The 14,007-nt window shown below is 44.7% G+C and overlaps 1 protein-coding gene across 3 annotated transcripts in view; it reads left to right on the top strand.

Annotated features, from left to right (window-relative positions):
• CWH43 (cell wall biogenesis 43 C-terminal homolog) overlaps nt 1-14,007 on the top strand; it is a 55,114-nt gene that overhangs the window by 29,517 nt on the left and 11,590 nt on the right. For 2 of the 3 annotated variants that reach the window (XM_044224450.1, XM_044224448.1), the window contains 5 exons: nt 852-957; nt 2,187-2,322; nt 3,975-4,124; nt 9,717-9,861; nt 13,695-13,756. In XM_044224450.1, coding sequence (XP_044080385.1) covers nt 852-957; nt 2,187-2,322; nt 3,975-4,124; nt 9,717-9,861; nt 13,695-13,756 — 599 coding nt within the window. Of the gene's footprint in view, nt 1-851; nt 958-2,186; nt 2,323-3,974; nt 4,150-9,716; nt 9,862-13,694; nt 13,757-14,007 lie in introns of all 3 variants that reach the window. The other variant, XM_044224449.1, reaches the window with a different exon arrangement.

Below are 14,007 nucleotides of genomic sequence, written 5' to 3'. Positions count from 1 at the left end.
TGATTCTCGGACTCAGCCCATGGACCCAAAAGATGAAGCCTCCGAGAGGGCTGTGCTCCTGAACGTTGGCCTTGTCAGAACAGTAGGGGAATAACAATATGTGTGACTCGGAGCCAGCAGACTGCTTTATAGATCCGTTGAAGGACTCTATGTACTCCCTGTGATCTCATTCCTCTCCTGTGCAAGGGTAGTCTCTATCCGGAATACAGTGTTTATCATTTTCACACATTTCTTTATCTTGTTATTACCTATGATACAGCCCCAGATGAAACTGTTTTTCCATGTTTTTGCCTTTCCTAAATGTAAATGACTTTACCTGACATATACATTTTGCAACTTACTGTTTTTAACTTAAAATCACTTTTATAAGATTCACCCATATGGGAATACGCAGCCCTAACTCATTTAACTGGGGCTGTGGACTATTCCATTTTACATATGTGACACCACTTGCTCACCCATTTTCCTATTATCCTATTGAAACAACAGCCAGGTTGCTTCTATTTTCTTGCTATTATAAACAATGCTTGCTATAAGTGCTCACTTTCCAAATATTCCTCCTAACTTCTAAGCTCAAGCTAGAAGTGTACAGAAGATTTATTATGAGAATATCACCTAGCAAATAGCTCCCTATTTTTATGAATTAAATGTGGGCAAATTCACTAAGAAAATTCCTTTGCCAAAATATAAATTTTGTCATTGTTCACAGTCCTTTTAAATTTATTATTTTTATTAACATATAATGTATTATTAGCCCCAGGGGTACAGGTCTGTGAATCACCAGGTTTACACACTTCACAGCACTCACGATAGCACAGTCATCCTAAATTCCCCTTAAAACTATTCCTTAGGCACCAACCACAGAGGTCTCAGCCGCCATCTGGCCTCTTAGGTTTGGCTACGACAATGAAGGATGGTCCAGTCTAGAAAGATCGGCTCAAGTACTCAATCAAACAGGTAAGTCTTTCCCTGGAATTAGTTCCAGGTTTTGAGAAACTACTATTGTTAATTTTTATTTTGAACAAGATCATAAGGGGTGCCTGGGTGGCTCATATGGTTAGGCAACTGCCTTTGGCTGGGGACATGATCCCGGAGTCCTGGGATCGAGTCCCGTGTCGGACTCCCAGCTCCATGGAGAGTCTGCTTCTCCCTCTGATCTTCTCCCCTCTCATGCTTTCTCTCTCAAATAAATAAATAAGATCTCAAAAAAAAAAATCTATGAACAAGATCATAAGTAATAGGAGGCGGGCTTGCTGGGTCGTAAACTAATCTCTTAGAAAGGCTTTCCTTGGGGAGGCAGCTGCAGAAGGATGACCACATCTGTCTTTGAAAGCGATACATTCCGTTGGTTCTGAGCAAAGCTTCCTCCCGAGTATCTGCAGGGAGTTCTGGTCCTGCCTGCGCTCTGAGAGATACTCCTGCTGCTGGCTTCTGCTGCTCAGGGACCCACTGCTGGCGATCAGAAAGCAGTTGGGTTAGAAGGCAGACTGGGTCAGAGCGATGCTCCTTTGTAAAGCAGATTGTTTGCAAGAGCCGAAGCGCCAGTTTTTAAGTTTCTGTGCCCTGGGGTGTTCATCCATGTAGAAAGCATCCTCTTCCAGATGCAGGAAGCTGGTTCTCAGATCAGCTTCATGGAGCGGGGAGCAAGACACAGAAAGGACTAAACTGTGCTGCTTATTCTTAATGATGACCACGTCTCCTGAGAATTTCTGGGGGTCTGTACGATTCTAATGTTCACTGAGAAATTTCCATGGCCCTTTGTCCTGATTGTGGGCCTCTGAGGCACCTCTGGCCAGGCTCTGAAAAGCCCAGGACTAAATGCTGTTACGTACACTGTGGTATTTCTGAGCATCATTTGGCTATTTGAGAAAGGCATTATGCTTATTTGAAATTTGGGGGAAGAGGTTAGAAATACTTGGAAATTTAGAAACTATGCTTTTATTCTCTCCTGAATTTCTTCGAGGTATCCTATGTTCTAATTACATTCTAAACATGGGAAAACAACTTTTATGGCTCAGGTTTGATCAGCTTCACATTAGTGACTCATTAGAAATTACTTTGTGGGGTTCTTTTTTTTTTTTTTTTACTTAGGAGGAAAGGCAAAGAGTTTAAGAATAAAGTTTTGCTAATTGCTTTTGCCAGCTGTGGTTACTCACTGTGTGCATTTTTTTTTTTTTCCTGAATAGGTGCAGATTTCATAACAATTTTGGAGAGTGATGCCTCTAAGCCTTACATTGGGAACAATGACTTAACAGTGTGGCTAGGGGAGAAGCTGGGTTTCTATACTGACTTTGGCCCAAGCACGCGGGATCACACGTGGGGGTGAGTGTACCTTGGGAGCACAGCCCCGAACACCAGGTGGCCCTGGCTTCGAGTGGAACGTTCATATTGTCATACCTTAGTCCTATGAGTATGTCCCAGGAGACTTCCTGGGGGATGAGGAGGTGTGGAAGATATGCACATTCTGTGATTGTTTGAAAGGTGTCCCTGTTGCTGGGTATTTTTTAAGTTCTTCAGGGTTATAAACCGTTCCGTGTAGGAGCTGAGGTTTCAGCACTGAGCCTGTCTGTCCTGATGCTGGGTGCATGGGGCTTACGTCCCAGTGTGAAGAAACAGAAAACAAACACGTACACACGGAGATAAATAAGAATTTGAGATAGTGGTGAGTGCTAGGTAGAAAAGGAAAGTGACGGGAGGAGGGGCAGGGACATGGTCAGAATGGTCACTGGGAAGACCCCGCCACGAGGAGGACCCAGGATCCATCCTTGGGAAAAGGCCGGAACTGTCAGTTTAAAGACTGGAGGCAGGATCAGGCATGGTGGGCCTGAATGTGGGGCCCGAGGGGGAGCTGGTAAGAAATGAGGTCAAGGGCAGGCCCCTGATCTTAGAGAGCCCGGTAGTCCATGCTGAGGACTGAGTAATTCAGTTTTGATGGGGAACCGTTGGCTGGGTTTTAGATAAGAGCCATTTGATCTGATCTGCATTTTAACAAGTTCGTTCTGGCTGCTCCTGGAAGAGCCTGTTGAGGGCAAAAGTGGGTGTGTGCGAGGAGCCAGGTGAGGAGGTAGAGGCCCTAGGACAGGTGAGAGGTGACAGCGGGAGCCCCGAACATGCAGAGAAGGGGGCACATTCTGGACCTGCTCTGGAACAGAGCTGACAGGACTTACTGGTGGTTGAGGTGTCAGGGGCCAGGAAGGGACAAGGGCAGCATCAGTGTGTTTTTACCTGAGTGTCTGGTAGAGATGACGCTGTGTATTGGGATGGGACGGACCGGGCAGAGCCATGGGATTGTGCTGAACTTGACATGCCTCTGGGTTAGTTAAGGGACGTCCAGTAGGCAGCTGTGTGCAGCCTGGAGGGCCCAGTGGGGCAAGGCCAGCTGGACGCGTGTGTAGATTCCGGTAAGGTCGCTGCAGAGATGCTCCTGCTGGAGGGACGCCATCGGGGGCCAGTGCTCGCCCTCATGCGGCCAGGGAAGAGCGCTGGCGGAGGCCAGAGCTCTGCTCATCCTTTTCATACGTACTTCTTGGTCTTGGAGCCAGGTAGGACACGTTTTCATATCTTTATCAGTCAGTTCGGAATTTCTACTTTTGTGAATTGTTACACTGTGTCCTTGCTGGCAAGACTGTACATTCCCAAATGGGCTGATCGATATTAGAACAGTTTATGCAAATATGTTGGCAGAGTAACAATGCCAGGAAAACGGATTTTGTGTATTACTAAGTCTGCCCTTTCTGTGTCTCCGTAGCGTTTATTAAAGCAGAGTTGATGGCGTTGTGCTTAGGGACACAGCGAGACATGCTAAGAGTGGAGATTTATTGCCCTGTCTAGCCGACTGCGCGTTCGTGCTCTAAATGGCCCTCAGCGGTTTGCCTGAAGTGTGACATGTCCCTTTTTAACACCTGAGCTTAGTCCTGTCTCCGTGATGTGGTGGGACGCATGGTGATGTGCATGTTTCTTTTCATTCAACGCAGGATCATGGTTTTGTCCCGGTATCCGATTGTGCGATCGGAGCATCACCTTCTTCCGTCACCAGAGGGCGAGATCGCACCAGCCATCACGCTGACCGTGAACATCTCCGGCAAACTCGTGGATTTTGTGGTGACACACTTTGGGAATCACGAGTGCGTTTCTTCAGTCTTTCTCATAGTACCCGAATCCCAAGAAATATGATTAACACACTACTTTGATTTCCATACCTTGACCTTTTTTTTAAATTTACTCCCCAAGCATTTTTCCTTCTGTAGTTGGTTTTAAGAATGAGGCATAGAAAACTTTGAGATGCAGGCGGTCCTTAGTGAGGGTCCAGGGCGGTGACCAGGGTCCCATGTGAGCCAATAGTGGCTGAGCAGGTGCTGTGCTAAGTGAATTATTGTACACAGTTAGGACCATTATAGTCCCATTTTACAGATAAAGACTGTGGACTGAGAGAGGGTAGATGACTTGTCAGACAGGATGGTGCAGCACGGCGTGAGGCAGACCCGGCTCGAGGCCGGCTTGTACTTGGCCACATGCTAAACCAGACTACAGAAAAAGGAAATTCTTTTTTCCTACAGGATTACTACTGCTGGGATTTGAGGGTACTAAACGATATCCCCTTTGCCCTCCTGTTCTCACAGTCTGCTAATGGGTAGGCAGGGGAATCTGGCAGGGAGATCAAACTCTCCCTTAATTCTGATAAGCCAATGTGGGTGACACGGTTTAAGTTTGTCCCCAGGGGCCTGCTGAAGCATCCCCCCAACAATACAGGAAACTGACTCCCCCAAAGCCGCAGACCGAGTGGGAGGGGCAGAGTCTGCCCCGTCAAACTCTCCCCTCAGTAGAGAGAATATGCCAGAAGCAGCCGGTCTGCAAGCTGGCAGGTTGCAGGGAGAAGAGAGGGGGAGGATTTGAGGCAGGCGCACCCAGTTCGTTCTGCCAAACTGAACTAGTTAGAAAAGTCCTCCCAAAAAGTGAAAGGTGTGAGAGAGAAAGGCCAGGCGTGGTTTTCTAAGCAAGTCCTGCTGTAAAGGGACATGAGGAATGGGGAGTGAGATTTATCCCCGAAGGAAGACACTTACAACCAGTGACTTTGTACTGAATAAATCATGAATAATGCCAACCGTATATCATAAAAGTAAAGATAAAAGTGTCTAATTTATACTCCGCCATGCTAAACATTCTGTCATAACAATTGGAAATACTAACCTGGGGCGCCTGGGTGGCTCAGTGGGTTAAGCCTCTGCCTTCGGCTCAGGTCACAATCTCAGGGTCCTGGGTTCGAGCCCCGCATCTGGCTCTCTGCTCAGTGGGGAGCCTGCTTCCTCCTCTCTCTCTGCCTGCCTCTCTGCCTACTTGTGATCTCTCTCTTTGCCAAATAAATAAATAAAATCTTTTAAAAAGTACTAACCAGGGGCACCTGGGTGGCTCAGCGGGTTAAAAAAAGTACTAACCTAAAGTGCTATTAGACAGGGCATATAGGTCCTGTCCACATCAACGACAAGAGGCCACAGAGCTTTAAAGTCGCACTAGGGCCATCAGAATACCGCTGTATTGCAAGCTTTGCCTCAACAAAACCAATGTGTCTGCTCCCCGTATTTTCTGGTTCTCTCCCAGCATTCTTTGGATCTGCGAAGGCATACTTGAATATCTTCTGAGCTAAGTCACAGCTCAGTAACGTAAACAAACCATCCAAATGTAATAAAGTGAACCATTCGTCACTGGACCCTTGCATGTCTCTTTAGAAATAGGAAGGGTGTTTGAGGACGGATGATACCGATGGTCTTTGAAGACCTTTAAAAAGCTGTTTGAAGAAATGCCTCTGTTTCTCTCAATAGTTTTCACATCACAAGAACAGGCATTCAAAAACCCATTCTGCTGACCTTATATCACATCGGGTTTGGCTTTTAAAAAATAGGAGCTTTTGTGTTTAAAGTTAAGAAACGGCTGACTGTAACCCTTCCCATTTTTCCTTTACTTTTTTCCTCCTGCCCTGTTTAACTCCTTCTAACCTCCAAAATGTAAATAGACTTGAAAGAGAAGAGAAAAGAGAGCCCTCAGAATGTGCTTGGAAAAGAGGAGGGAAGGGTTACGTTTTCTAACTTTCTATCAACTGCGTCTGTAAAGCTCTCTAATCAACACACCTTTCCCATGTTCTTGCTTGTTCACTTGATTTGGTAATACACGCACGCACACATACACCATGCGTGCGTGAGGATGTGCACACCTATGTGCACACGTGCAGGGACAATGGCAGCAACAACGCTAGCTAGCCCTGAGCAGCGGTAACCCCAGGAAGGCAATCAGTGTATTTGAGTGGCTAGAAGCATGGAATTCCAGACCGTGGAAAGCATGGAAATCAGACCCTCTGGTCTGAATCCTAACTGGAGGTGTATCCTTCACCAGGTTATTTAATTGTCTCGGGCCTCCATTGTCACATTTGTAACATACTGATCTCATAGGGTTCTTATGAGAATTAAATGAGATATCATCTCATGCAAAATACATGGATATAGTAAGTGCTTAGTTCATACCGGCGTTGTTATTAAACCAAATCAGAGAACTCTAAATGTAAGGTCTGTTGGATAGTGTGAAAAAGAATGGCCTCATCAAACACAGATCAAGCAGCTGCCATGTTCCAGGCACAGAGCTAGGCATGGTCTTTGCCCCGGGAGTCACCGCTCTGCTGATGCCCTGTGCGTGAGCACTGTAGCTCCCCCCAACAGGTGATGTGAAGACGGTCATCCTTTGAATAAACGGAGAAGCTACCATTACATGTTTCCATTTGCTGTTGTTTTCTACAATACTAGTAAAAAATCACTATGTGAATAAATATTGAGAGATTTCATTTCCTAGTGATTAGAGCATACAAATAGGAAGTCACATGAGGAGTGAATTATGGAATTTTTATGCATGTTATTAGCTGATTCAACAAGAATTTTTAAATTACCAACTACACAAATACCTCTTTACCACCAACAGATAGGAAATCGCAGCATTCCTTAGAAGCATTTAGGTGTACACCGTAACTAAAATTAATGTTATCTTCTGCAATTAATTGAGTCACCAGGTAATCACCACTTTTTTTTTTCTTATAACATCATGAATATACAGAACTTGTAGTCTGTAGTTACAATTTTGGTCCTGTTGTAAGAGAACCTCAGCGAGTTCCAGTCCTCTTGTTCGGAATTGGATAAAATTATTTTTCCCAACCCACATTATAGGGTTATTGGGCTGATCAAACACTAACAGGTAAGGAAACAGAAAATGTGTTCTCTCTCTCACTCCCTCCCCCTCACGTTCCCTCCCTCCTTTCCTCTCCTTTCTTTATACTCATACATACACTATTTTTTAAAAAAAAATATTTATTTAAATATCTCTATACCCAACATGGGGTTCAAACTCATGACCCTGAGATCAAGAGTCAACGTGTTGCTCCAGCTGAGCGAGCCAGGCACCCCAGCATACTATTTATTTTTACTATTATCAATGAATGAAATTAATCTCCTGAGAAAATGTTAAACCCAATGCATAGATTTTTTTTCCAATAATATATTGCTAAAATATATTTGCATGAAAACACTCTCTGTGGTACAGTGACCTTGGAATTCTCTTGGCCAGATCTGAATTCCAGCTGTGTGTTTCAGAAGGAACAGAAATCACCGCAGACCTAGTTAAGAAACTACTCACCAAGATGGCAAGGGTCAGAAGAACAGATAAGAGATACTATAGCAGTCGGGAGGAGAGACCACGAAGTATAACGAATACAGCTCCTGGGGAAGAAATACCCAAACTTCTCTCTCTCCCAAACTTTTATCTCCTGCTGGTGCCTCCAAATGGCCAAACCTAACTGGATATCAGCAGAAAAGAGAGATCCCAGGAGATGCTTTTCTGCATGGGTGAGCCTCTCTGGGCACACAGGAGGGCTGAGAACAGAGCAGGACATGGAAGTTACAAAATAACCCTAGGCACGGTCCTCAGCCTCATTTAAAAATAGAGCTAATGCCTGCCTCTCATTGATTGTGAATATTCAATAGCAAAGACATTTAACAAATGGCAGTTCTTCGACCCTTCTATTTCTTGAGACATCTTTTAATAGTACTCAGCTGTCTGTACATTCTTATCTAGGCTTACTTCTGCCTTCAGATCCTACCTCAGTGAGGTTTCTCTGATCTTGACAGTTCTTGGCTATCTCTATCTGCCTTTGTCATTGTTTGTTTGTTTATTTATTTATTTGTGGTTTTGTTTTGTTTTGCTTAAGTCATTATTAGCTACCTGTCTCTATAGATGCCTATTATACGGGTTCTACTGCCTATTTGCTCTTGGATCCATTGCTGGCTTGTCTCCCTCTTGCCTAAACATCGCAGGGAACCACATTTCCCAGAGTCTGTTGCCTTCTTTTTTTTCTTTTTTTAAGATTTTATTTATTTATTTGACACAAAGAGAGAGAGCGAGATCACAAGTTCGCAGAGCAGTAGGCAGAGAGAGAGGGGGGAGGCAGTCTTCCCGCTGAGCAGAAAGCCCGATGCAGGGCTCCATCCCAGGACCCTGAGCTCATGACCTGAGCCGAAGGCAGAGGCTTAACCCACTGAGCCACCGAGGTGCCCCAACTCTGTTGCTTTCTGGCTCCTGGATAGGTTTAGCCTATGGAAGGCACTGGTACAGGGCTGGAGGCCTGGAGGGCTGGAGGAGGACAGAACACAAGGAGTTTATCATCTCTCTCTCTCTCTCTCTCTTTTTTTTCTCTTTATCCTTTCTCTGCTGTCTCTGGCAGCAGCTGAGTCTCTCCTGTGGCTCTAACTGCTCCTTAGGTGGCCCCAGCAACTTCTGGGCCGCCCGCCCCCTCAGCCCCATCTCCCATCAGTCAGGGCTGGCTTGCAACTCTGGGCATATCATTTCCTCCTGTTCTCTCTCTAGCCCGACCAGTGGTACTGACTTCTCATTGTTGCTAAACTCTGGTTGCCTCACTGATTCCTCTTCTGCTTCCCATCACCTAGGTCACCAGTTTCCTATACTAAATTCTGCCTGTTTGAAACACCTAGAGTGATTTCAGTTTTCCTGGCTGGATAATGTCAAATATGATATCCCTATTTTTCCCCAGACTGACTGACTTTAGGCCCCTTAAATGCATGACGTACCTACCTAATTATCTCAGTGACACATCTACAGTGCTGAGCCTAATAAAAGCATCATGTTTAGCCAGCATTTGACCAGAAGAGCCAAGGAGGCTTTCAGAAAGTGTTCAGTTGATGGAGCTGAGTAGGTTCCATAAAGCTGGTGTGGTCTGTGAACGTTAGGAATTTTCCTCTTACCAGTACTTCTGGCTCTTTTTCTATTTTCACAATTCTCTAAACTGTGTATTATTATTATTATTATTATTATTATTTTGCCTACTAGTCTTTAGCTGTAATACTGGCAATCAGCTCTTAGATTACTGATGCTATTTCTTCTGATGAAAACCCGAGAAAAATGCTGTCTTTGAATAGATACTTCAATCAACTTGACTTCAACTGATATGTGGGGAAAGATCACGTTCTTCGTCCAGAGTCTGTCAGCCTGCTTGGCCAAAGTGTGGTGTCTCTGTCTTGTGCATTTGTATAGCGTTAATTCATTCATCCAAGTAGGAATTACTTGGGGTTTGCATACTGTGGGAAGATATTCTTTGGGCACTTACATACCTAGCGCTTTTTAAGAACTGTCTTGCAAATACAATAAAGAAGTACATTTTTGCATTTTAGAGATGACCTTGACAGGAAACTTCAGGCAATTGCTGTTTCAAAACTACTGAAAAGGAGCTCTGAGCAAGTGATATTTCTGGGCTACATCACTTCAGCACCTGGTTCCAGAGATTATAGACAGCTCACTGAACACGGCAACGTCAAGGTAACATAATCTTAATAGGATTTCTGATTTCTTCGGTAAAATGTTTCTTCTTCATGTTAAAAAAAAAAAAAACCAACAACCCAGTGCAACAATTTAATAGGTATTTTGATTATATACCGCTGCACAGAAAACCAAGAGACATGCTGGTTTTATACAACAGCTATTGTCTGTGGCTCCTGGATCTGCAGTGTGGACAGGGCTGGGGGCAGGGGGGAGCTTCATCTCCGTGTCCCACAGCTGGGAGGCTCAGCTGGGAGCTGGAGGGTCCACTTTGCAGATGCTTCCCAGGTAGCGTGTTGGTGCTGGTGGTTGCCGATCCTGGTTTCTCTCCACAGGTTAGCTTGGGCTTCCTCCCTCTAGACGGCTGGGTTCTCAGAGTATGCCCCACAGAGAATCAGGAAAAAGTTGTATTGCCTTATAGGGCCCCAGTCTTGTGGGTTACGTAGCATGACCTCCGCTTTCATGTGACCCCTGCTTGCATTTAAGTGGGAGAGACAGAAACCCCATCTCTCCATGGGAGGAGTATCAAGGTCAAATTAGAAGAATGCCGTGTGGAAAGTGGGTTATTGTAGCCATGTTAGGAAATAAAATCTGCTACCTTATGCGACTTCATTATGATGCTGAGAGTAAAACATAGAAAGAAATATACAGACAGGCGGGCTGACCGCCCATACAGGGCCTCCATCATGGAATCAGTCCCTACCTGTTCGGGTCTGAAACCTCAATTTGTCAGTGTCCCCAGATACAATCGCGCTCCAGGGAACTGACACACAAATCAAATCCTTGAGACCTATGTGCACTGGAATGTTAAATGCATGAATTGATCATGAAATACAGAGTTGTAATATTTCATTAAGCCCTATGTAGATTTCTTGGTCCTTTACCTTTTGCTTTTAACATCATGTCTTGAGCTGTTTGCAGAGATAAAGGCTTACCCATTTTACCAAGTGCTTGGAAAGACAGATGAGAAGGACCAGGGTGTGATGAGGGTTTCCACTGTGGCTTACACAGGAGAGCAATGTATTTCTTCATGTAAAAGTCTGGGCAGGTGCTTTTAGTACTGGTGCCTTCCAGGGTGTCAGGAATGTGCCCCTTCTGTCCTGTGGCTTCGCTTTACAGAGCCTGCGTTCCCAGGTGCGCCTCGTGGTTCTCGATGGCAGAACCACATTCTAGCCAGCAAGACAGAGGAGGGGAAAAGAAGGGGCCAAGAGCCTATGCAAGTCATCTCTAAAGGCAAATGCCAGGAAACTAACCTCCGACACGTCTACTTAGATTTCATGGACTGGAATTTAGTCACATGGCCGCACCTCGATGAAAAGGAGGTCAGGACTCCACTCTTGATATACACACAGCTAAAAATACTACAACTTGGGGAGGAAGGCAGTCCGACACCTGGGAGACGAGTGAATCTCGGCGACAGTGGACGAAGCGGCAAGGGAAGTCAGGATGGATCCCGATTTGGGCTTCCGTCAGAGGGTTTATGATGGCGATGTTACTAAAGAGAACACTGAAGGAAGAAGAGTTCCGCAAGGATGACCATGACTTCAGCTCTAGCCTGAGTGGAGGCGTCTGTGGGATATTGATGGAGATGTCCAACAGGCAGCCGGGTGTACGGATTTGGAATCGAGGAGGGCGGGCAGGACTAGAAACAGAGAATAAGCTGCTGCCACCGTCTGTGGGATCATGGGAACCATGGACGTGGATGACACGGTGACGAAGTTGGAGAAGTGCGAGAGGCGGGTCAGAGAAAACCCCTGGGAAGGCTGCATGTAATGTGGCTGCTGGTGAGGGAATTACCTCAGAAGAGAGATTAAGGAGAGGTCAGAAGAATAAAAGGTGGTTGTATCAGTCACCAAGCGCTGTGTAACAAACAGAGATTAAGGAGAAGTCAGAAGAATAAAAGGTTGTATTGGTCACTAAACGCCATATAACAAACGACCTCAAACCTCAGTAGCTTAGAAACAGCAATGGTTTAAGATTCCCTTGATTCTGTGGGTTGTGTGGTGGTTCTCCCTCCTTGCCTGGGTTCACCCGGGCAGTCAGCTGGTGGCGGTGGCTGGTGGGGATTTAAGATGGCCCCATTCACATGTCTGGGGCTTTGGTGCTGGTTGTTGGCTGGGCCTCTGTCTCCATGTGGTCTCTCTAGCCCAACAGGGGCCGCACTTACCAGCGGTGTCACCTGGGGTCAAGTTATTGAAATTCTCCAGGCCTCAGTGGCAGCGTCTGTGAAGTGGTGATAATCATACCAGTTGCATCACGGGGTGGTTATGAGGACAAAATAGAAGATAATGTCTCAGAGCCCTCGGTCTTGTACAGACGAGGCACTTGGTAAATGGTCGCTATGCGTGTGTGTTCCGTACATGTGGATGTACGCATAAAATCAAATAAGATAATTGTGTAAGTACATGGTCTCTGAAGTGCAAGAGAATGTTAGACAACACAATATTTGGCAAATCTAAGGGAAAAAATGCATCCTAATAAGAGAAGGAGTTCTTATACTCTGTGTGTGCAAGGGATGTGGACGGTGTTAAAGAAGAGAGATTTTATTTGATTTTTATTTAATCCTCTGTTGGTTACCACTACCTTGGTTAGATGCTGGGTCGAGACTGGCAGTGGATTCTTCTGTAGCTTTTTCTATTAGGAAGTTTATTAATGCAGAGAGGAGTTTTAATCATAGATGCTCGGATGAACAGATTTTTCTCTTTAAGAAATGAGTATTTGAATCCTGCAGCCTTCAAATTTGACAGCATCGTTAAAAAATCTAAAACGTGACCGTTAAATGTATTCATTGTTTATTATTCCCTGTATATACAAGGGAATGAGTAAATTTTTCTTTCTTTCCAAGGCAATCCAGATACTAGTCTTTCAATTTACTTGCTTTTTTCATCCTTAACATTTTAAAGTTTAATTTAAAAAATGCATCGTCATTTTCCCATGTATGCCAAGGCACGTACATGGGTGTATGTAAGTGTGACATGTACGTCCTAATAAATATGGACAAGTGTCCCTGTGTTCGCCATTAAGCTTATGAAAAAATTAAGAAAGAGATACTAGCGTTTTAGCGATTTAAAAACCTGCTTTACGTTACATTTTAACGGTAAAATTGAGAAAAGATCAAGAGAATGTTCTCTTTTTCATTTATAGGATTCTTTAAAAAGAAGAAGATGGAAATTTGTTCAGTGTAAAAGCTCCATATTTAGTGTTTTCCCAGCACATTACAGAAAAAGAATATGTTTATGTTCTGCTTCTCTGATGAAAAATAACACTGGTCTTCAGCTTTCAACATCAGAAAGACTCATGATTACTCCCCAAATGTGTTTATTTCCAATGATTCAATTTAACAAACCCAGACTGAGCTCCTGCCGAATGCCAGGCTTCATGCTAAGTACCAGGGAGCCAGCGTGATTAAGAGGCCTCTGCTGGGGAAGGGGAGGCTGGAGACACAGAAGCAACTACGCGGAAGGGTGTAGCTGGTGTATACAGAGTACTGCGCAGAACCACCCGAGTCAGGGGGTGAGCAGTAAATTTCGCTTGGAGTCAAAGACCTGGAAAGCCGGTGGGAGCCAGCTCTCTGGCCCACCTCTGCAGCCCACCCTCACCTTTGTACCCCCAGCTCCTAGTACAGGGCCAAGATGGGCCCCCAGGAGATGTTCCAGAAATATCTGTAGAATGAACAAATAATTGGGATCCTAACGGATCATTAGGAGTGAGGCAGAGAAAACTGTGTGCACAAAATGCATGTTTATTACTGTCCTTCACACATTTGCTTGGCGATTCAGGATAGGGCATTGTTTTTTATGCTTTAAACCTTCTCTCCTCTGTTCTTTACTTAGGATATTGACAGCACAGATCAAGACAGATGGTGTGAATATATTATGTACCGAGGGCTGATCAGGTGAGCAGAGGTTTTTGGTTGCTGCTGTTTTATTATCTACCATCACTGTGATCTTTTGGGTCTCTCCTGAAAGGAGGAACTTTATAGAAGCAATTAATTTTGTTACTTTTGATAAACATTGGCTAGTTACACAGTTGAACATTTTTTTTTTCAAGGCATGGCCTAATCATTTAAGAAAGCCTAAATGCTAAATTAAGCTTAATTATATAAAAAGGATATTGTATAAGTTATTAGGCATGATAAGCACATAA

Source organism: Neovison vison, chromosome 11 (genome assembly GCF_020171115.1).
Source record: "Neovison vison isolate M4711 chromosome 11, ASM_NN_V1, whole genome shotgun sequence".
NCBI lineage: Eukaryota > Metazoa > Chordata > Mammalia > Carnivora > Mustelidae > Neogale > Neogale vison.
This window is presented reverse-complemented; position numbering and strand designations above follow the sequence as displayed.